General features: G+C 32.7%; 1 protein-coding gene across 2 annotated transcripts in view; it reads right to left on the bottom strand.

The window, feature by feature from the left end:
* Positions 1-24304, bottom strand: part of LOC145283786 (signal recognition particle subunit SRP72-like) — a 208321-nt gene that overhangs the window by 147250 nt on the left and 36767 nt on the right. For both annotated transcript variants that reach the window (XM_080132853.1, XM_080132852.1), the window contains exon 4: positions 3513-3633. In XM_080132853.1, the coding sequence (XP_079988979.1) occupies positions 3513-3633 (121 nt within the window). The remainder of the gene's footprint in view (positions 1-3512; positions 3634-24304) is intronic.

The following is a 24304-nucleotide window of genomic DNA, read 5'->3' as shown; positions in this document are numbered from 1 at the left end:
GTTTGTGGGCCGATAAGCTTGTTACTCAAACCATATAAAAGATAGTCTGAGAATTATTTTGACAATTAACACAACATTGTCCTTAATATTTATGGTGACAGAGAGAGAATGAATGAAATGAAAAGGCATTAAACTGTCGACCATCCATGGTCACTGCATACACTAATTCTAAGCCCTCATCCCCACTAAAAAATTTTCACAAACTTTTTTCAAACTAAAACATTTAAAATTTCACATATTGTATATCAAAATAATTCTCAGACTATCTTTTATATGGTTTGAGTAACAAGCTTATCGGCCCACAAACCAAACAGTTTGCCCAGATAAACTTGGAAAAAGTGTTAAACTGATGAAAAACTCTAGCCATTCAGAATCAGAAAGAAATATAAGCTGTTCATTTTACTTTTGTATACTGACTGTGTATATGATTGTATATATGTTATTGGAATATTTAACCAATGGTTATTTTTAAGAAAAGTGAATTTTTTTTTTTTTTTTTTTTTTGCAAACTGTTATCCTCATCTTCATAGTTGTTGAAGATGAGGATAACAGAACACAAAAAAAAAAAAAAAAAATGCAAATTACTCATCTCAAAGGATTCCAATAAATATTAGTGATTTGTTTGTCATTGCTTATGTGCTGTTTTCATGTGATTCACTTTTTTCGCAGGTCATGCCTTTTCTAACCATACCTTTCCAGTGACTAGTGCTTCCAGCTGAATAGTGACATTTAGTGAAAGAGATTACCAATATAGCAACGACCTGACGATCAAACTCAGAGACATCGCAATGAACTAAAGGACTGTTCTGGCACCTCCAAAAACCCATTGAAGAGGAAATCATGTTGCTACACAGATTTAGGGTTTGCAGGTATTTTTGCAAACGAAATGCAATAAGTCTGGAGATGTACCTCTCCACCGTACTGTATATTGATACTCTACCACTAACTGGAATAGCTTCCGTACACTTATATCCGATCTACCCCTGCATTCCATGTTTAAAAAAGATGTGTCCTCCATAATATCAGACCTGACCGAATGGCTAATTGTAGGTATTGACCGATTCATACCATCCAAAAAATTCCAACAAAAACCTAACAGCCAGCCATGGTTCTCCCCTGAATGTGCTGCTGTCATCGCGCACAGAAATCACTTTTTCCATAGCTACCAACGTAATACATGTACTGAGACTAAAGCTGCTTTCAGGACTGCCAGCAACCACTGTAAAAGAGTAATAAAAAATGCAAGAGAGCTATATGCTCAGTCTGTTAAATCCAAAGTAGCTGAGCAGCGGTTTGGTTCCCACCAGTTTTGGCAAATAACAAACAGGATCCTGAACAGAAGTGTGCGTTCTATCCCAACTATCATCAATGGACCTGAGGTCATCTTGTCAGCATCAGACAAGGCCAAACTATTTGCCAAGAACTTTGCAGCTAATTCTACCCTATGTGACTAAGGCCATCAACTCCCCGTATTTCCTCCTATAACGGACAACACGCTCTGCAACATACAAATATCTGTGCGTGATGTTGCCAAGCTAATCAAGAACCTTGATTCCAGTAAAGCAACTGGCCCTGACGGCATTCCAATCATTGTGCTGAAAAAGCTTCAACTAGAACTTGCCCCCATACTTACAAAACTCTCTAAGCGTTGCCTTAAAGAGAAGTGCTTTCCAACACCCTGGAAAACCTCATCAGTATGCCCTATATTTAAGAACTCAGGTGATAAGTCATCTCCCTCTCAGTACAGACCAATAAGTCTCCTGTGTGTTATGAGTAAGCTGCTGCAATCCATATGAAATAGAGAAATAGTAAACCACCTCAGCAGAAATAACCTTCTTAGTGACATCCAATATGGTTTCCATTCTGCAAGATCTACAGCAGATGTGCTAACGGTTATATCTCATAGGATTAGCGAATCTCTTGACAAAGGCTTACTCTCTAGGGCAATTGCTCTTGACATATCGAAGGCCTTTCGATAAGGTATGGCATATGGGCCTACTTCACAAGATTTCCAGCTATGGTATAACTGGAAATGTTTTCTCGATCATTAAATCATTTCTCTCCGATAGACTCATAAGAGTAGTAGTTGATGGGCAGAAATCAGAGGCCATCAATATTAATGCTGGAGTCCCTAAGGGGTCCATCCTAGGCCCAACTCTCTTCCTGATATACATCAATGATCTCTCAAAACACATACTTAAATCATTCGTTGACATCTATGCTGATGACACGCCCATCTACGGCAACATATCTAAGGCCATAAATGACAAAGTTCTCTCAGATTCTCTCTCCTCTGATCTTGAGCGTGTGGTACAGTGGAAGAGGAGGTGGCTTTTAATGCATCTAAAACCAAGCTCCTATCTTTACATCATCAACGCTCTAATCCTCATCTGGCATCAATTGATATGGGTGGCTCTCGTCTAGAGGAAGTTCCATGTTTTGATAAGCTTCTGGGCTTGACCATTACCTCTGACCTGAAATGGAATACGTACATTAAGTCAGTTGCCAAGATCGCTGGAAAAATGGTAGGATCCTTCTACCGCCCCAGAAGATATCTCATCCCTGATGCAATTCTCTATCTGTATAAAAGCCAAGTATGTCCAAGGATGGAGTACTGCTGCCACATCTGGGCAGGAGCTGCTAAAAACAGCCTATCCTGCCTTGACAGAGAACAAAATAGGTTTTGTGTCTAGTGGGTGATGCCCTTTTCTCTTCCCTGCAACCTCTCTCCCACAGGAGAGACGCTGCGAGCCTGTCTTTGTTTTATCATTACTACCATGGCAGGTGCTCCTCTGAACTCCAATCTCTGGTCCCCCCCTCGCCAATCTTTCATGATAAACACCCGCCTAGCGGAAACCACTGTCAAAAATTTTCCCCACTCTTTATCTGTGCCTAAATAAAAACGTAAATTCCATGAACAAAGCTTCTTTCTTAGAAGTGCACACCTGTGGAACTCTGTTCCGGTTGCCCGTTTCCCACCTGACTACAACCTGGATGTCTTCAAGTCCAATGTGAACAAATTCCTGATGAACCGCCTCCTTAAGTAAGACACTTTATCAGATCTCCAACATTAACGTACTGTAAACACAATAATCCTTATCCTCGAGTGGCTTCCGGGCCTTGACAAGTCGTGACTACCTTGTAAAAAACACCAAGCTGAATTTGTCAATATATGTAGTTCTGGCATCCAGTAAATTGCCTGAATACTTTTAAATGAACAGGCTAGATGATGACATATTTGTGACCCACTGTGAACAATAGCCCATGAGATCCCTTGATCATGACTGTGAAAACAATATTAGACATGTGATACCATGACCAGGTTATACATCTGTGGGGCTCAGAGTTACATTTGTGGTAACATGATAAAGGTATGTGGTACATCATTTGTCAATATTGGATTATAGTAGCTGGGAATACTATATATATCAACATCATATGAAATCACTGACCATTCATATATAAACAAATATGTAAGAAAACAAAAGTTTTTAAGTAGTTTTTATACTCACCACTTGTGCTAAAAGTTCTTGCGTTTGATAATCAGGTTTTTCAACAGCACGTAATGTTTGGAGAGCCTCATTAGTTTTGTTAAGGCGATATTCACAATAAGCTTTTTCAAAATTGAGGCCACTGAAAAAAATTAAATAAAATACAAATAACAAATCTTTATATTGCATAAATGAGTAAAAAAAATTTTTCTTGGCAAAATTGTAAAAAAAAAAAAAAAAAAAAACTTTCAATATTTGAAAAGTAAATGAGAATGTAAAACAATGATTACATCACGAATGTAAAAAGCAAATCATTAATTTTACATTGTGAATACATTCATATGGAAAACAACTAGAAATTGTTGGAACAGTGCAAGTGAATTGCAGCTGGAGGAGATTACATTGAAAGGGACTAGAGTTTCATGTTTGTGTACTATCAATAAGAGTTTCATGTTTGTGTACTATCAATAAGAGTTTCATGTTTGTGTACTATCAATAAGAGTTTCATGTTTGTGTACTATCAATAAGAGTTTCATGTTTGTGTACTATCAATAAGAGTTTCATGTTTGTGTACTATCAATAAGAGTTTCATGTGTGTGTACTATCAATAAGAGTTTCATGTGTGTGTACTATCAATAAGAGTTTCATGTGTGTGTACTATCAATAAGAGTTTCATGTGTGTGTACTATCAATAAGAGTTTCATGTGTGTGTACTATCAATAAGAGTTTCATGTGTGTGTACTATCAATAAGAGTTTCATGTGTGTGTACTATCAATAAGAGTTTCATGTGTGTGTACTATCAATAAGAGTTTCATGTGTGTGTACTATCAATAAGAGTTTCATGTGTGTGTACTATCAATAAGAGTTTCATGTGTGTGTACTATCAATAAGAGTTTCATGTGTGTGTACTATCAATAAGAGTTTCATGTGTGTGTACTATCAATAAGAGTTTCATGTGTGTGTACTATCAATAAGAGTTTCATGTGTGTGTACTATCAATAAGAATTTCATGTGTGTGTGTACTATCAATAAGAGTTTCATGTGTGTGTACTATCAATAAGAGTTTCATGTGTGTATTATCAATAAGAGTTTCATGTGTGTATTATCAATAAGAGTTTCATGTGTGTGTACTATCAATAAGAGTTTCATGTGTGTGTACTATCAATAAGAGTTTCATGTGTGTGTACTATCAATAAGAGTTTCATGTGTGTGTACTATCAATAAGAGTTTCATGTGTATGTACTATCAATAAGAGTTTCATGTGTGTGTACTATCAATAAGAATTTCATGTCTGTGTACTATCAATAAGAGTTTCATGTGTGTGTACTATCAATAAGAATTTTATGTGTGTGTACTATCAATAAGAGTTTCATGTGTGTATTATCAATAAGAGTTTCATGTGTGTGTACTATCAATAAGAGTTTCATGTGTGTGTACTATCAATAAGAGTTTCATGTGTGTGTACTATCAATAAGAGTTTCATGTGTGTGTACTATCAATAAGAGTTTCATGTGTGTGTACTATCAATAAGAGTTTCATGTGTGTGTACTATCAATAAGAGTTTCATGTGTGTGTACTATCAATAAGAGTTTCATGTGTATGTACTATCAATAAGAGTTTCATGTGTGTGTACTATCAATAAGAGTTTCATGTGTGTGTACTATCAATAAGAGTTTCATGTGTGTGTACTATCAATAAGAGTTTCATGTGTGTGTACTATCAATAAGAGTTTCATGTGTGTGTACTATCAATAAGAGTTTCATGTGTGTGTACTATCAATAAGAGTTTCATGTGTGTGTACTATCAATAAGAGTTTCATGTGTGTGTACTATCAATAAGAGTTTCATGTGTGTGTACTATCAATAAGAGTTTCATGTGTGTGTACTATCAATAAGAATTTCATGTGTGTGTACTATCAATAAGAATTTCATGTTTGTGTACTATCAATAAGAGTTTCATGTGTGTGTACTATCAATAAGAGTTTCATGTGTGTGTACTATCAATAAGAGTTTCATGTGTGTGTACTATCAATAAGAATTTCATGTGTGTGTACTATCAATAAGAGTTTCATGTGTGTGTACTATCAATAAGAGTTTCATGTGTGTGTATTATCAATAAGAGTTTCATGTGTGTGTACTATCAATAAGAGTTTCATGTGTGTGTACTATCAATAAGAGTTTCATGTGTGTATTATCAATAAGAGTTTCATGTGTGTGTATTATCAATAAGAGTTTCATGTGTGTGTACTATCAATAAGAGTTTCATGTGTGTGTACTATCAATAAGAGTTTCATGTGTGTATTATCAATAAGAGTTTCATGTGTGTGTATTATCAATAAGAGTTTCATGTGTGTGTACTATCAATAAGTATTTCAGGTCTGTGTACTATCAATAAGAGTTTCATGTGTGTGTACTATAAATAAGAATTTCATGTGTGTGTACTATCAATAAGAATTTCATGTGTGTGTACTATCAATAAGAGTTTTATGTGTGTGTACTATCAATAAGAGTTTCATGTGTGTGTACTATCAATAAGAATTTCATGTGTGTGTACTATCAATAAGAATTTCATGTGTGTGTACTATCAATAAGAGTTTCATGTGTGTGTACTATCAATAAGAGTTTCATGTGTGTGTACTATCAATAAGAGTTTCATGTGTGTGTACTATCAATAAGAGTTTCATGTGTGTGTACTATCAATAAGAGTTTCATGTGTATGTACTATCAATAAGAGTTTCATGTGTGTGTACTATCAATAAGAATTTCATGTCTGTGTACTATCAATAAGAGTTTCATGTGTGTGTACTATCAATAAGAATTTTATGTGTGTGTACTATCAATAAGAGTTTCATGTGTGTATTATCAATAAGAGTTTCATGTGTGTGTACTATCAATAAGAGTTTCATGTGTGTGTACTATCAATAAGAGTTTCATGTGTGTGTACTATCAATAAGAGTTTCATGTGTGTGTACTATCAATAAGAGTTTCATGTGTGTGTACTATCAATAAGAGTTTCATGTGTGTGTACTATCAATAAGAGTTTCATGTGTGTGTACTATCAATAAGAGTTTCATGTGTGTGTACTATCAATAAGAGTTTCATGTGTATGTACTATCAATAAGAGTTTCATGTGTGTGTACTATCAATAAGAGTTTCATGTGTGTGTACTATCAATAAGAGTTTCATGTGTGTGTACTATCAATAAGAGTTTCATGTGTGTGTACTATCAATAAGAGTTTCATGTGTGTGTACTATCAATAAGAGTTTCATGTGTGTGTACTATCAATAAGAATTTCATGTGTGTGTGTACTATCAATAAGAGTTTCATGTGTGTGTACTATCAATAAGAGTTTCATGTGTGTATTATCAATAAGAGTTTCATGTGTGTATTATCAATAAGAGTTTCATGTGTGTGTATTATCAATAAGAGTTTCATGTGTGTGTATTATCAATAAGAGTTTCATGTGTGTGTACTATCAATAAGAGTTTCATGTGTGTGTACTATCAATAAGAATTTCATGTGTGTGTGTACTATCAATAACAGTTTCATGTGTGTGTACTATCAATAAGAGTTTCATGTGTGTGTACTATCAATAAGAGTTTCATGTGTGTATTATCAATAAGAGTTTCATGTGTGTGTACTATCAATAAGAGTTTCATGTGTGTGTACTATCAATAAGAGTTTCATGTGTGTGTACTATCAATAAGAGTTTCATGTGTGTGTACTATCAATAAGAGTTTCATGTGTGTGTACTATCAATAAGAGTTTCATGTGTGTGTACTATCAATAAGAGTTTCATGTGTGTACTATCAATAAGAGTTTCATGTGTGTGTACTATCAATAAGAGTTTCATGTGTGTGTACTATCAATAAGAGTTTCATGTGTGTGTACTATCAATAAGAATTTCATGTGTGTATTATCAATAAGAGTTTCATGTGTCTATTATCAATAAGAATTTCATGTGTGTGTACTATCCATAAGAGTTTCATGTGTGTGTACTATCAATAAGAGTTTCATGTGTGTGTACTATCAATAAGAGTTTCATGTGTGTGTACTATCAATAAGAATTTCATGTGTGTGTACTATCAATAAGAGTTTCATGTGTGTGTACTATCAATAAGTATTTCAGGTCTGTGTACTATCAATAAGAGTTTCATGTGTGTGTACTATAAATAAGAATTTCATGTGTGTGTACTATCAATAAGAATTTCATGTGTGTGTACTATCAATAAGAGTTTTATGTGTGTGTACTATCAATAAGAGTTTCATGTGTGTGTACTATCAATAAGAATTTCATGTGTGTGTACTATCAATAAGAATTTCATGTGTGTGTACTATCAATAAGAGTTTCATGTGTGTGTACTATCAATAAGAGTTTCATGTGTGTGTACTATCAATAAGAGTTTCATGTGTGTGTACTATCAATAAGAGTTTCATGTGTGTGTACTATCAATAAGAGTTTCATGTGTATGTACTATCAATAAGAGTTTCATGTGTGTGTACTATCAATAAGAATTTCATGTCTGTGTACTATCAATAAGAGTTTCATGTGTGTGTACTATCAATAAGAATTTTATGTGTGTGTACTATCAATAAGAGTTTCATGTGTGTATTATCAATAAGAGTTTCATGTGTGTGTACTATCAATAAGAGTTTCATGTGTGTGTACTATCAATAAGAGTTTCATGTGTGTGTACTATCAATAAGAGTTTCATGTGTGTGTACTATCAATAAGAGTTTCATGTGTGTGTACTATCAATAAGAGTTTCATGTGTGTGTACTATCAATAAGAGTTTCATGTGTGTGTACTATCAATAAGAGTTTCATGTGTGTGTACTATCAATAAGAGTTTCATGTGTATGTACTATCAATAAGAGTTTCATGTGTGTGTACTATCAATAAGAGTTTCATGTGTGTGTACTATCAATAAGAGTTTCATGTGTGTGTACTATCAATAAGAGTTTCATGTGTGTGTACTATCAATAAGAGTTTCATGTGTGTGTACTATCAATAAGAGTTTCATGTGTGTGTACTATCAATAAGAGTTTCATGTGTGTGTACTATCAATAAGAGTTTCATGTGTGTGTACTATCAATAAGAGTTTCATGTGTGTGTACTATCAATAAGAGTTTCATGTGTGTGTACTATCAATAAGAATTTCATGTGTGTGTACTATCAATAAGAATTTCATGTTTGTGTACTATCAATAAGAGTTTCATGTGTGTGTACTATCAATAAGAGTTTCATGTGTGTGTACTATCAATAAGAGTTTCATGTGTGTGTACTATCAATAAGAATTTCATGTGTGTGTACTATCAATAAGAGTTTCATGTGTGTGTACTATCAATAAGAATTTCATGTGTGTGTACTATCAATAAGAATTTCATGTGTGTGTACTATCAATAAGAGTTTCATGTGTGTGTACTATCAATAAGAATTTCATGTGTGTGTACTATCAATAAGAATTTCATGTGTGTGTACTATCAATAAGAGTTTCATGTGTGTGTACTATCAATAAGAGTTTCATGTGTGTGTACTATCAATAAGAATTTCATGTGTTTGTACTATCAATTAGAATTTCATGTGTGTGTACTATCAGTAAGAGTTTCATGTGTGTGTACTATCAATAAGAATTTCATGTGTGTGTACTATCAATAAGAATTTCATGTGTGTGTACTATCAATAAGAATTTCATGTGTGTGTACTATCCATAAGAGTTTCATGTGTGTGTACTATCCATAAGAGTTTCATGTGTGTGTACTATCAATAAGAGTTTCATGTGTGTGTACTATCAATAAGAGTTTCATGTGTGTGTACTATCAATAAGAGTTTCATGTGTGTGTACTATCAATAAGAATTTCATGTGTGTGTACTATCAATAAGAATTTCATGTGTGTGTACTATCAATAAGAATTTCATGTGTGTGTACTATCAATAAGAGTTTCATGTGTGTGTACTATCAATAAGAGTTTCATGTGTGTGTATTATCAATAAGAATTTCATGTGTGTGTACTATCAATAAGAATTTCATGTGTGTGTACTATCAATAAGAGTTTCATGTGTGTGTACTATCAATAAGAATTTCATGTGTGTGTACTATCAATAAGAGTTTCATGTGTGTGTACTATCAATAAGAGTTTCATGTGTGTGTACTATCAATAAGAATTTCATGTGTGTGTACTATCAATAAGAATTTCATGTGTGTGTACTATCAATAAGAATTTCATGTGTGTGTACTATCAATAAGAGTTTCATGTGTGTATTATCAATAAGAATTTCATGTGTGTGTACTATCAATAAGAGTTTCATGTGTGTGTACTATCAATAAGAGTTTCATGTGTGTGTACTATCAATAAGAGTTTCATGTGTGTGTACTATCAATAAGAATTTCATGTGTGTATTTTCAATAAGAGTTTCATGTGTGTATTATCAAAAAGAATTTCATGTGTGTGTACTATCAATAAGAGTTTCATGTGTGTGTACTATCAATAAGAATTTCATGTGTGTGTACTATCAATAAGAATTTCATGTGTGTGTACTATCAATAAGAATTTCATGTGTGTGTACTATCAATAAGAATTTCATGTGTGTGTACTATCAATAAGAGTTTCATGTGTGTGTACTATCAATAAGAGTTTCATGTGTGTGTACTATCAATAAGAATTTCATGTGTGTATTTTCAATAAGAGTTTCATGTGTGTATTATCAATAAGAGTTTCCCGTGTGTACTATCAATAAGAATTTCATGTGTGTATTATCAATAAGAGTTTCATGTGTGTATTATCAATAAGAGTTTCATGTGTGTGTATTATCAATAAGAATTTCATGTGTGTGTACTATCAATAAGAATTTCATGTGTGTGTACCATCAATAAGAGTTTCATGTGTGTGTACTATCGATAAGAGTTTCATGTGTGTGTACTATCAAAAGGATTTCATGTGTGTGTACTATCAAAAGGATGTCATGTGTGTGTACTATCAATAAGAATTTCATGTGTGTGTACTATCAATAAGAATTTCATGTGTGTGTACTATCAATAAGAGTTTCATGTGTGTGTACTATCAATAAGAATTTCATGTGTGTGTACTATCAATAAGAATTTCATGTGTGTGTACTATCAATAAGAATTTCATGTGTGTGTACTATCAATAAGAATTTCATGTGTGTGTACTATCAATAAGAATTTCATGTGTGTGTACTATCAATAAGAGTTTCATGTGTGTATTATCAATAAGAATTTCATGTGTGTGTACTATCAATAAGAGTTTCATGTGTGTGTACTATCAATAAGAGTTTCATGTGTGTGTACTATCAATAAGAGTTTCATGTGTGTGTACTATCAATAAGAGTTTCATGTGTGTGTACTATCAATAAGAATTTCATGTGTGTATTTTCAATAAGAGTTTCATGTGTGTATTATCAAAAAGAATTTCATGTGTGTGTACTATCAATAAGAGTTTCATGTGTGTGTACTATCAATAAGAATTTCATGTGTGTGTACTATCAATAAGAATTTCATGTGTGTGTACTATCAATAAGAATTTCATGTGTGTGTACTATCAATAAGAATTTCATGTGTGTGTACTATCAATAAGAGTTTCATGTGTGTGTACTATCAATAAGAGTTTCATGTGTGTGTACTATCAATAAGAATTTCATGTGTGTATTTTCAATAAGAGTTTCATGTGTGTATTATCAAAAAGAATTTCATGTGTGTGTACTATCAATAAGAGTTTCATGTGTGTGTACTATCAATAAGAATTTCATGTGTGTGTACTATCAATAAGAATTTCATGTGTGTGTACTATCAATAAGAGTTTCATGTGTGTGTACTATCAATAAGAATTTCATGTGTGTGCACTATCAATAAGAATTTCATGTGTGTGTACTATCAATAAGAGTTTCATGTGTGTGTACTATCAATAAGAATTTCATGTGTGTGTACTATCAATAAGAATTTCATGTGTGTGTACTATCAATAAGAATTTCATGTGTGTGTACTATCAATAAGAATTTCATGTGTGTGTACTATCAATAAGAGTTTCATGTGTGTGTACTATCAATAAGAATTTCATGTGTGTGTACTATCAATAAGAGTTTCATGTGTGTGTACTATCAATAAGAGTTTCATGTGTGTGTACTATCAATAAGAATTTCATGTGTGTATTATCAATAAGAATTTCATGTGTGTATTATCAATAAGAATTTCATGTGTGTGTACTATCAATAAGAGTTTCATGTGTGTGTACTATCAATAAGAGTTTCATGTGTGTATTTTCAATAAGAGTTTCATGTGTGTATTATCAATAAGAGTTTCCTGTGTGTACTATCAATAAGAATTTCATGTGTGTATTATCAATAAGAGTTTCATGTGTGTGTACTATTAATAAGAGTTTCATGTGTGTGTACTATCAATAAGAGTTTCAAGTGTGTGTACTATCAATAAGAGTTTCACGTGTGTGTATTATCAATAAGAGTTCCCATAAGAAAAAAGTCTTGAGGGCACCTCGTACCTCCAGATTTTCAAGAATTTCTTATCAAAATATTCAATCAATATATCTATTTTGTACTTTGCACTCAGTGCCAATTAAATTCATTTGTAAAAAAAAATGTTAGCATATGGCTCATTCTGGGTCAAATCAACAAATTTGGAAGGTGGATCTATCTCATACATTCCGACTGAGAGATCTTAAGATTTAAACAGATTATTTAAGTACAATTGTTTGAATCTTTTGTACTTGGTTCACCAGGTATATTTGCTAGACAGTTTTTGAATTTTTTGTTCACGAGTCCAGTTACGTAATATAATTACTGGAATGATGGAGATCAAGATTCTAATTTCATTTCATGTTGTACATAATATTATCTTTTCCCTTTCAGCTCTGTTCAACACATCATTGAGGACACTAACTTCTAAAGTTTTGATTCTTTCTTTTGCCCTATAGCACTATGTCCAATTTCATAGCTCCATTTTCTAGGTATGTAGCCGTACTAATGGCATAGTCATAGTGGATGGTGTAGGATTTATTTTCAACTGTTCTTTCTGGTAAACATGTTCCGAGGACTTGCTGTTGTATTCGATATTCAACTTTTTACAGAGCGTTCGGTGGAGATATTTACACACTTCATATCACATCGTATAGTAACCATCCCCCAGCAGAACCTTGCAGATGAATGTTAGGTGGCTAATACACTACTCCTGTGTGGCAGAAACTGCACTTGTCATTGCAGAGACCATTCATCTTAAAAGCATTGGTGATCAACCCTTGATCTTGGGCAGCCATTATAATCCTCTTCTGATCATAGTAGAGCGATCCTCTTTTTAGCCAGTCTATAGAACCTTGCTTACTTTCTGGGTGACGTCACCCAGAAAATACTTGGCACATTGTTGATTGGCCCATTTTTCCAGTGTTTTGCAATGGAAAGTCTTAGAGTATTTTTCCTGACTCTTTTGGGCTATATTTGAGCTGGTTTTCTGATTCAGTCTCATTTGTAAGAGAGTTTTATCCAAAATGTTTAGCCAGTTTTGTGATGGAGGTTGTTCTGCTGACTCTTATTTCATGATGTTAATAAATCATTTTGAGGTTTGGATTTTAAGAGCTCATCAGATATTGCTTGGTGATCACAATTTGATGCTGATAATCAATTTCTGAGAGATCCAAATGTCCTGCTCCTCTAAGCAAGTACAGTGTCAACATTTTCCGCATTTTAGTGTCTAGTTTGTTTTTGTCTCTTTGTGGCCCTCCAACAATGCCACAGCTGTTTGTTGGCATAAACATGGTTAGTTGATTAATAGCAGCTACCGTGTTTTTGTTTGTAAGCTCTGTTTTCTTGACACAGTGTATATACTCACTACCATTTTTTTTTCTCTTATCCTGGCATACAAAATTGAATCTTGCTTATACCAAGGTGTTTGTATTTTTCCTGCTCTTCTCGTTCCTTTCATGTCAGTATGAAGATACAAGCTGTATGTTTTGTACTTTAATCTATTTCCCAGCTCTGATGAAGTACTTGACACATATGTCCAAACCAATGTTCATTCCAAGTTATGTACAATCTGCAAGAGTCAATTTAAGCCAGTGTCTGAACTGGCATATAGCCTGAGGTCATCCATGAACAGCAAGTGGTTGATTTTTTTGTTCAGGTCTTGTTGGCAGTGTTGGCTCAGATTGTAGGCACTCTGGCTTTTATCGCGTAGCTTGTTAACATATCTATGGCCAGGCAAAGAGTAAATGAGAAGATTCCTCTTTGGAATATTCCTCTTCTGATCTTGACATTAAGGATTGTTACAGTTCTATTAGTGAAGCTTAATGTCGTGATTGTTTGCCATATTTTTCATATGTACAACTATGGTTTCATTGATTATTGGGTGGATCTTATATAAATCAATGTACTGCAGTACATGTGAAGCACTCTCTTACAAGAATGGATTATAAAAGCCCTTGCAAAACAGTTTACTAAATTAAAATGTATTGTATTATATTTTCTCAATGATTGAGAAATTTGATTTCCAACCCTTATTGAAACTCAGTTTTTTTTACACGAATTTCATCACATTCAAAGTTGAAGGAAAAACAATTGTTTTTTTTTTCTTCTTACAGATAAATGCAGACATCTTTAAAATTTTAAAAATATTAAAAATACCATATATTTTGGCGTATAAGTAGCGATACCACACCATTTTTTTTTTTAGATCAAATTAACTCAAATCCAGTATTATTGAAAAGAGCATAAAAAAACAAAGAAATAATATCTTTAAAAATCGGCCCCATTAGAACTGAAGTAATGACCATTCAAAGTATCAAAAAATGTGTGGTTCACTGAACATTTTATCTTAAGGAAATTTGCACAATTTACAGACTAACCCATCTTTAAAAAATCGTACCTTCAGATCTTTTGAAGATATATTAAATTTTGAACATATCATAATACCATAAAGGTTCAGTTGGCTTTATTTATGACCTTCTCACTTGGTAACTTACGGACTAATTATCATATTTCTATTTCATTTTAACGGCTTTAAGTAGAAACATCAAGCAGCTAAGAAAAATGGTAAGTAAAGCTTTATAATCGTAGAAAGTATTATTCGGATGGACATTATCATTTCTCATTATCACATCATGAAAAGTCCAAGATGGCGACTGGGAAATCCAAAATGGTTCAAAGAAATTATAAACAAAATATGGCTTGTAGCATATCAAATTAAAGGAAATTTTGTACAGATCAGAATTATGTTTTCAAGTACATTAAACTAATTAGCATAATCAAGTTTCATTATAACGGCTTTAAGTAGAAACATCATGAAAAACAGTTTAAGAAAGGGAGGTAAGGCTTATCATTAGTGGTGGGACGATTAATCGGAATCGTTAATCGTGTATTTTGGGGGGAATCTGAATCACATCATTAAAAAATATCTTAGATTTACGATTCTTTCATTATGATTCTCTTATATTTTTAAGTTGAACTGTTTGTTTGAAGTGAGATTAATACTGTCAAAAATTAATGATAAAAACGTCATAGAACTTTTCATAACATATTTAATATGATGTACAAGAATTTTATTAACTACTTTAACGGTAATCTTTATCTTACTGAGTTTCAAAATTTCTTTGAATTTTTTCTTTCTTTAATTCTTTGAATTAAAATTTTTTTTTTTTTTTTTTACTTTTAGTTTAACTTGCTTTTATAGTTAACCATTTCGTTTTTTAGTAATAAATGCTTCTCTACATTAAAAACCGACCCTGTGTCTAACTCTGCCCTCGTGGGGAAGCAAGTAAATAGGAAGTAATATGGTGGCTGAAAAACGTTTTTCGACCACCATAAGAGTATTACAATACATTTAAACCCTGAAAAATTTCCGCCATGTGCACTTGTTGTTCTCAGTTAACTAGCCACTAGTGTAAAAAAACAAAAAAAAACAAAAAAAAACACTTTAAAGCTTTTTTCGTTTTGGAAGGGAGGTTTCAGGCGCCCCTATTATTGCAAAGAACCAGCTATGTAAACACTTTGCAATATTTTTCAATAATTATTTAAAAAAAAAAAAAAAAAAAAAAAAAGAAAGAAATTCTTTGTAATTAATTTTTATTTAAAATTAAATTATTTTCTAAAATATTTTGTTTATATGTTTACATTTTGTTTTTAAGTAAAATTAAGAAATTAATTATAAAAATATTGTTTATATCCATCTTCATTCAAAAGGGTTACTTTTCGGTAGCTTTACCAGTTGTTAACCTCAATTTTCTGAATGTCAGAATGAGACTCATCTGCGGGACCTACTTAGCTAAGCTTCACCGATTTTTGTTATGGTTTTATCTGTTTTTTTTTTTTGCTGGAGTTTATGTAATTATTAACAGGAAAATTAGTGAACGTCCATCAGAATAAAGTACTTTCAAGTTTGATTAAAGATTTACGATACCTGTTCCTGTTCTTATTAAATTGTTAGGTGAAAGTACAGAATAGGTACACAACATCCTTCCATCCCCATGTTAAGAATGGCTTTCTAAATAATGTCATTATTTAGAAAGCCATTCTTAACATGGGGATTCAAAAATAAAAAATAATTATTAAAACAAAAGCAGTAGTGTTCTCATCGAGTAGTTTTTATTTTATTCAAGAAAATAAAAAGGTACTCATGCACTTATTCAGCCGTGCTGAAATAATGACATTATTTAGAAAGCCATTCTTAACATGGGGATGGAAGGATGTTGTGTACCTATTCTGTACTTTCACCTAACAATTTAATAAGAACAGGTATCGTAAAACTTTAATTAAACTTGAAAGTACTATTTAAAAATAGCGTGGATCAATAAGGGCACTAGCACCAAATAACACTTCACTGTGTTTCAATCTACGACATTCCATGAGGTACATACACGCTAAAGCTTTTTGTTTATTTTTGTTTATCGCCACAAGTGCTCATTTTGACTTTCACCTATTTTCCTTTAAAAAACAATTAGAAACTCGCCAAACAATGGGCAAGGCACTTTAACTATTAAAAAAAAAAATAAAATAAAATAACGGTAACATAAGTGCATAAGCACCAAATTTTTTGTTTTGTTTTCATTTTGTTTGTTTTTTTAAAATCCTTTTTTCCGGAATTATTTTTTTAATTACCATATTTTTCATGAACATGCCTAAAAATGTTTCAAAATTATCTAATATTTTTTCACTTTTCATGTTATAAGCCTCTCTATACATGGCCTCATCGACATGAGACCGTTTCATTTCTTCTACTGATCCCGATTCAGTCTTCTTTTGATACAAGACCAGTAGGCTTCAATATTGTTGATGCAAACACCAGTACGCAGATCCACAAAATTTTGTGAATGGTTTATAGTCCTGTGAACATAATTAACCTTGAAAATAATATTTAAAAATAGCGCGGATTCCATTTTGACTTTCACCAATTTTCCTGTTAATAATTATACTCAGGCAAAAAAAAAAAAAAAAAAAAAAATTATGCATCATTTTTGTTATGATTTTTATCTAAAAATCATAAAAATGATGCGCACATTTCAAGCAAAAAAAAAAAAAAAAAAAAAAAACTAGGTCACACACGCAAAAATTCTTTCCTTGTAAAAATAATAACTTCTCCCTCAGTTGAACAACGTACAACATCAGAGCCGATGTGTATTTCACTACAAGGGTAGCATTCGTGTACGTCTGCCCTTTTTCTTTATATTCTTTAATATATAAAATAATTGATTGTTATTAATTTCATGGTGCATGCTTAATTCATGGTGAAAATATGTTTTGACTTTTATCTTTAATGAAAGAAATTCTACAAAAAAAAAATCAAATCGTTTTCGAAATTCCCTTAATTGTATTTCCACTTTTTCGCTGTACCAAATTTTTTCGCTACTCAAAAACTTTCGATTATATAATAGTTCAATACAATTTCAAAACAACAATTCCATGGGAATCGGAATCGTACTTGGTATCGGAATCGTTAATCAATATTTTCCTGGAATCGGAATCGGAAAAAATTTAGGAATTGTCCCAACACTACTTATCATGCAAGATATTATTCTGATGGACATTATCATTTGCCATGTGAAAAATTCAAGATGGTAACCAGGAAATCCAAGATGGCCACCACGATATGATTCAAAGAAATTATTAACAAAATATGGCTTGTGGCATATCAAATGGAAGGAAATTTGGTACAGATTACAATTATGTTTTCAGGTATATTATGCTTATTAGGATAATTAAATTTCATTTTAACGGCTTCAACTTATCGTTACAATTATCCATCACTATTTTGTGTAAGTTTTTATTTTTCTATCTATCATTATTTTGTATTTTTTATTTTTCTATCACTATTTTGTATAATTTTTTATTTTTAAGTTATTGTCGAGACTTCAAGAGACATTGTGGCCATTCAGTTTTTCTTGTTCTCATGCAACACTCAACGTTATTTGTTTTTTGAACAGAATAAACATTTTTGACCAATTTTTTCATACCTCTGTGGATAGTAAAACAAACCCAATAAAAGTTATTCTTTTACTTAACTGGATAAGTGTGTTTAAACTCATTTAAAAGCATGGTCATTGTTGGTTAATCTTTTTCAAAGTATTTAAAAAAAAAATATTTGATGTGTAGTTTAGTGTAAATTATTTGACAGACAAAAAATTATAAAAATTATTTTCATAGAAAACACATTAAACCAAAAAACTGAAATAAAACCAGAAAAAATTTCTTTATGTTGCAATATTTTGGAAGTATAATGGGGTATGATCCCACACAGTCGGGCGATTCTATTTATAAACGATGCTGCTAGGAGCTGACGAATCAAATTAATTCACGTTCTGTTACCAACCAATCAGAAACCAGAATTGCTCCATAAATATTAAACCTTTTCTGTAGCAATTTTGCATGTTTTTTCTGTCTTGACACGGTAAGAATATTTTGCTCTGTGGAACTGTCTACTGCAAACCAGTCACCTCTCAGGACTTGTGTGTAACAACGAACCATCGGAAACTGTTCTGAAATTAAACATGACTTACACTTCTAGAGGTTATGCGCCCAGCGTGCGTCTTTATTTCGATGGATCCAAATCAAAATTCGAATTGTGGCAAGTTAAATTTCTAGGATATCTACGAATCCAGAAGCTACACAAAGTACTTCAAACACAACCTGAAAACAGAAACAACCCCGACTTCATTGAAAAGAATGCAACTGTCTTTGCGGAATTAATACAGTGTTTAGATGACTGAAATCTATCACTGGTAATGAGAGAAGCCCTGGATGATGGCTGCAAAGCATTGAACATATTGAGAGAGCATTATTTATCGAAAGGAAAACCCAAAATTATTTCTTTATGCACTGAACTGACCTCTCTAAAACGAATGGAAGCCGAAACTATTACTGATTATATTATAAGAGCCGAAATGACTGCAAATTCTTTAAAAATGTCTGGTGAAGTTATAAGTGACAGTCTGTTAATTTCCATGGTCCTTAAGGTCCGAGTGATTTCAAGTCATTTACCACCGTGATAACCCAGAAAGAAAAACCCATGACTTTTAGCCAATTCAAGGTAGCACTCAGAAGTTACGAAGAAACTGAAAAAATGATCACAGAAAAAAACGAATCCACAAATATCATGAAATTTAAAAATACACACATAAAACACCAAAATTAAATTATACTCATGCCAGGAATAAAAGCCGCAACTTTGGCAAAAACAATTTTTCTCCTAAGAAAACTACAAAAATTATTTGCTATAATTGTGGACGACCTAATCACGAGTTTCCAATGTAGATACAGGACTCAAAATGGCGACTCCATTAAAAATGTGGAAAGCTCTGTTAGCAAACATACATTTTTATTTTTGTGTACGTTTAATGCTTCAACAAACAATAATTTTCTTGTCAATTGTGAGGCCACGGCACATGTGATTACAAATGGAATCTGATTTTATCAATTTTGACCCCAACTTTAAGCCACAAAATCATTTTGTAGAACTAGCTGACGGGAGTCGAGTAAATGATATCGTTTTGAAAAGAGGCAATGCGAAAATCTCACTAAAGAACAATAAAGGTGAACTATGTTTCTGCATTCTAGAAAACGCTCTTCTAATCCCAAAATTTAAACAAAATATATTTTCTGTAAAAGCTGCCACAAAACAAGGTGCAAATATAAACTTTAGCCCCAATAAATCAAAACTGGTATACCCGAATGGAACTGTATTCGACATGTAGAAGAAAATGGAAGACTATATTTAAATAGCGTAGTTCCATTGAAAACTGCCTGCCATAATCTAGACATGGCATAAAATTCTTGGACATTGCAATATTCCTGATATCAAAATGTTGCCGACTGTAGTTAATGGAATGAAAATACAAACATCAAAAAACTTCAACTGCGACATCTGTACGCAAGGGAAAATGACAAACTATCAAAGTAAGATACCAGACAAGAATCCTATCAATGGTGCATTGTGACTTGAATGATCCCCGTGGAACTGATAGCCAGAGAACATTATAGATATGTGTTGAATTTCGTAGATGACCATTCAGGTTTAATAATGGTTTACTTTTTAAAGAACAAATCTGATACCCTGCTAGCAACTAAAAAATATCTAGCCGACATTGCTCCCTACGATGAAGTCAAGTGTATTTGCTCTGACAACGGTATGGAATTCACCAATAAAGACTTCAAACTTTTACTAATTAACTATCATATCAGGCATGAAAAATCAGCTCCTAGATCGCCACACCAAACAAAACGGGACTGCTGAAAGAGCGTGGCGGACACTTTTTGAAATGTCAAGATGCCTACTCATTGAATCAAAACTCCCTAAAAACCTCTGGACGTACGCACTTATGGCGGCAGCCTATATACACATGTGTTTTAACAAAACACTATCTAAAACTCCATATGAATCTTTCTGTGTTAAAAAAGCAAATTTAAGCAGAATGCATATATTTGGTTCAACTTGCTTCGCATATATAGATAAAAAGAGTAAACTGAATATTAAAGTCAACAGAGGTATATTTCTTGGATACGATAAAAACAGTCCAGCCAATTTAGTATTTTTTCCAGAGAAAAATGAAATAAAAAGAATCCGATGTGTAAAATTCAGACACATTTAATTTTACAGACGAAAACCCGTCATATGAAGAAGATGAAATTATATTCCCTCAAATAATTAAAACAAACGAAGACAATAAAAATAACGGAGACAAGAGTATCCATGATGCTGATGATGATGATAAAGGCGAAAGATATCCCAAAAGAAATAGAAGACGACCAGATTTTTTTGTGGTCGACACTATAAAAGATTATCAAATCGACTATTGCTATTCAATGGAAAATGCGCCAAAAAGCTTTAACGAAGCAATTAATTCAGAACATTGTGATGAATGGAAAATTGCCATGAAAAAAGAAATAGATGCCTTAACCGAAAATGATACCTATACGGTAGTGCCTCTCCCAAAAGATAAACGTTATTTCTACAAGATGGGTCTTTACAAAAAGACTACAGCATCAGGCATAGAACAGTACAAAGCTAGATTTGTTGCTAAAGGGTACTCTCAGATTTACGGTATAGAATATTTTTCTATGTTTTCACCGACCACAAGCCTAACGACAATCAGAATTTTACTGCAAATCGCATCGCATATATTAAACATCCATCAAATGGACATAAAAAATGCTTATTTGAATGCCCCAATAGACTGAAATTTATATTACTCCTCCAGAGGGATTTATAATGAAAAATAAAAATAGCGTGTGGCGACTTAACAAGTCATTATATGGTCTAAAGCAGAGTGCTCAGTGTTGGAATACAGTATTTCATGATTATATTATTAAACAACAATTCAGACAATGCGCTGTACACTCCTGTTTATATACCAGCACAAAGACGATAAACTACTGATTTTGGTTTTGTGGGTCAATGATATTTTAATCGCATCAAATTGTGACATAATGTTAACCGATATTAAGAACAAATTAAGTAAAAGATTCAAAATGACCGATTTTGGCAAAATCTCCTGGTTTTTGAGGATATAATTTACTCAAAGCAAAGGACTTGTTATGATGAATCAATCGAGATACATCGACAAAATACTATTAAAATTTGGAATGGGAGAGTGCAAGAAACGCTCTTCACCGGTCGAAAATGATATTAATAAAAAAATACACACAGAATCTGAAATAATAAATGATAAACAATACCGCGAAATTATAGGTAGTCTTGTGTACTTAATGACTGCGATCAGACCCGACATATGCTATACAGTCACAAAAATTATCACGACCGACAATGAAAGATTTCAACTGAGCTAAACAAGTCCTGCGTTATTTAAAAGGAACTAAAGAACAGAAGTTAGTATTTAGAAAATCAAGAAATCCCCTAAAATTAGAAGGGTTTTCGGATTCAGATTGGGGAAACTGCGAAGATCGAAAAAGTATATCTGGATATTGTTTCAGACTCTCAGAAAATGGGCCTATTATTATTATTATTATTATTATTTTTTTTTTTTTTACATAGGCATCACCACTTATCAAGGCCAAGAGGCCACTCAAGGATAAGGGTTAAAGAGTGTACAGTAGAAATTGGACAATATAGTAATCATTAGTAATGAAAATTTGGTAAATTTGATAACTTATATAGAATGGCTCATCAAGAACTTATTTACGTTAGACTTCAACACAACCATATTGTAGTCAGCCGGAAAGCAGGAAAACGGAAGACAATTCCACAGGCGTGTAGTTCTAAGAAAGAAGCTTTGTTCATGGAATCTACGTTTAGGTTTAGGCACAGATAAAGAGTGGGGGGAATTATTGATAGTGTGTACAGCTAGACGAGTGTTTCTTGTGAAAGTTTGGCGAGGGGGGACCATAGATTGAAGCTCAGTTGAACACTTTCCATGAAAATAACGATACATCAGAGACAAACTTGCAACATCTCTTCTGTGAGATAGAGGTTGCAAGGAAGAGAAAAGGGCATCACCTACGAGGCTACAAAGTCTATTTTGAACTCTATCAAGGCAGGACAAGTCCTTTCTAGCAGCTCCTGCCCAGATGTGGCAACAATACTCCATCCTTGGACGTACCTGGCTCTTATATAGATAGAGAATAGCATCAGCAGTGAGATATTTACCGGATCGATAGAAAGATCCCACCATTTTTCCAGCGGCCTTGGCAACAGATTTGATGTACGTGTTCCATTTAAGATCAGGAGTAATGGTCAAGCCCAGAAGCTTGTCAAAACTTGAGGCCTCCTGAAGACGAGAACCATTCATTTCAATTGATGCCAGATGTGGATCAGACTGTTGATGATGTAAAGAGAGAAGCTTGGTTTTAGATGCATTAAAAGTAACCAGCCACTCCTTTCCCCATTGTACCACGTGCTCAAGATCAGAGGAGAGAGAATTGGAGAGAACTTGGTCGTTTACTGTCTTAGATGTGCTACCATAAATGGTAGTGTCGTCAGCATAAATGCCTACAAATGATGTAAGGATGTGATTTGAAAGATCATTAATGTAGAATTTCATGGAAATCTAAAAAGCAACAGATTGTATCTCTCTCTACGTGTGAAGCAGAATTTATCGCGATCACACACACACGACCCACGAAGCACTCTACCTTAAAAATATCCTAAAGACTATTTTAGAGCCAGAATTAAGTAAAAGCCCCGTAGTAATTAATTGTGATAATCAAGCCAGTCTCGTCTTAGCACAGAACACGATAATCAACCAAGGATCTAAGCATATAGATATAAAATACCATTTCATAAAAACCGAGGTGAAAAGGGAATCCATTATTTTAAATTACATATCATCAGAACAAAATATTGCTGATGTATTCACAAAACCCGCAACAAGAATAAAGTTAAAGCGTTTTTTCTCAAAACTTGTTGGGGGATTCGACTGAATAATTTTTTTTTTTCACGGCCCTGTATGTATATAAAAAAAAAAAAAAAAAATTAGTCCTGGACAAGACATTCCACTGTATCCATTTTATTTGTATTAACACTTTAACCTACTAATGCATAACTAATACTTTTGCTGAAATAAAAAAAAAAATTTTTTTTTTTAAAAGTGACTTTTTTTAAAAACCTCTTTGTAATTTTCCTTTTCGACAAAATACTTTTTGCACGCTTATTTTAAGGCGCACATAAATTACAATTGACTTATTTTTTGTGCACATTAGTTTTCTTTCTTATTTTTCAAAAATATCCTATTTTTTTGCATTGTTTTAATTTACAAAAAAAAACAAAAAAAAAACAAGAAAAACCAACAAACAAAACAAAACAAAAAACTCTTTAAACGGGTATATATTGCATGCATGTTTATTTTTATGTATATTTATTTATATGTATGCGTTTTTTTCTTTTTTTTTTTTTTACAAAACTGCATAATCAAATTTAAGAAATGGCTTCTTTTTCACATACCCACCCCTTTTTAAGGTTAAAATACCTTCCATTTCTTTTATTTCTCTTCTTTGTACACAAGTTTTGACGTTTGAACACAATTAAAAATAGCGTCCTTTCACATGTTAAAATTTTAAGATCCAAATGATTTCTAATTTTTGTTATGTATAATTGAATATAAAAATATATATTTATTTTTGAGCAGAACAAACACAAGGGACTTCCCATTATAAAAAATAGGGGGGGATGTTGCAATATTTTGGAAGTATAATGGGGTATGATCCCACACAGTCGGGCGATTCTATTTATAAACGATGCTGCTAGGAGCTGACGAATCGAATTAATTCACGTTCTGCTACCAACCAATCAGAAACCAGAATTGCTCCATAAATATTAAACCTTTTCTGTAGCAATTTTGCATGGTTTTTC

This window comes from Euprymna scolopes, chromosome 8, assembly GCF_053919585.1.
Source record: "Euprymna scolopes isolate OS-2025 chromosome 8, ASM5391958v1, whole genome shotgun sequence".
In the NCBI taxonomy this organism is placed as follows: Eukaryota; Metazoa; Mollusca; class Cephalopoda; order Sepiida; family Sepiolidae; genus Euprymna; species Euprymna scolopes.
The sequence above is the reverse complement of the archived record's forward strand: the minus strand, read 5'-3'. Positions and strand labels throughout refer to the sequence as shown.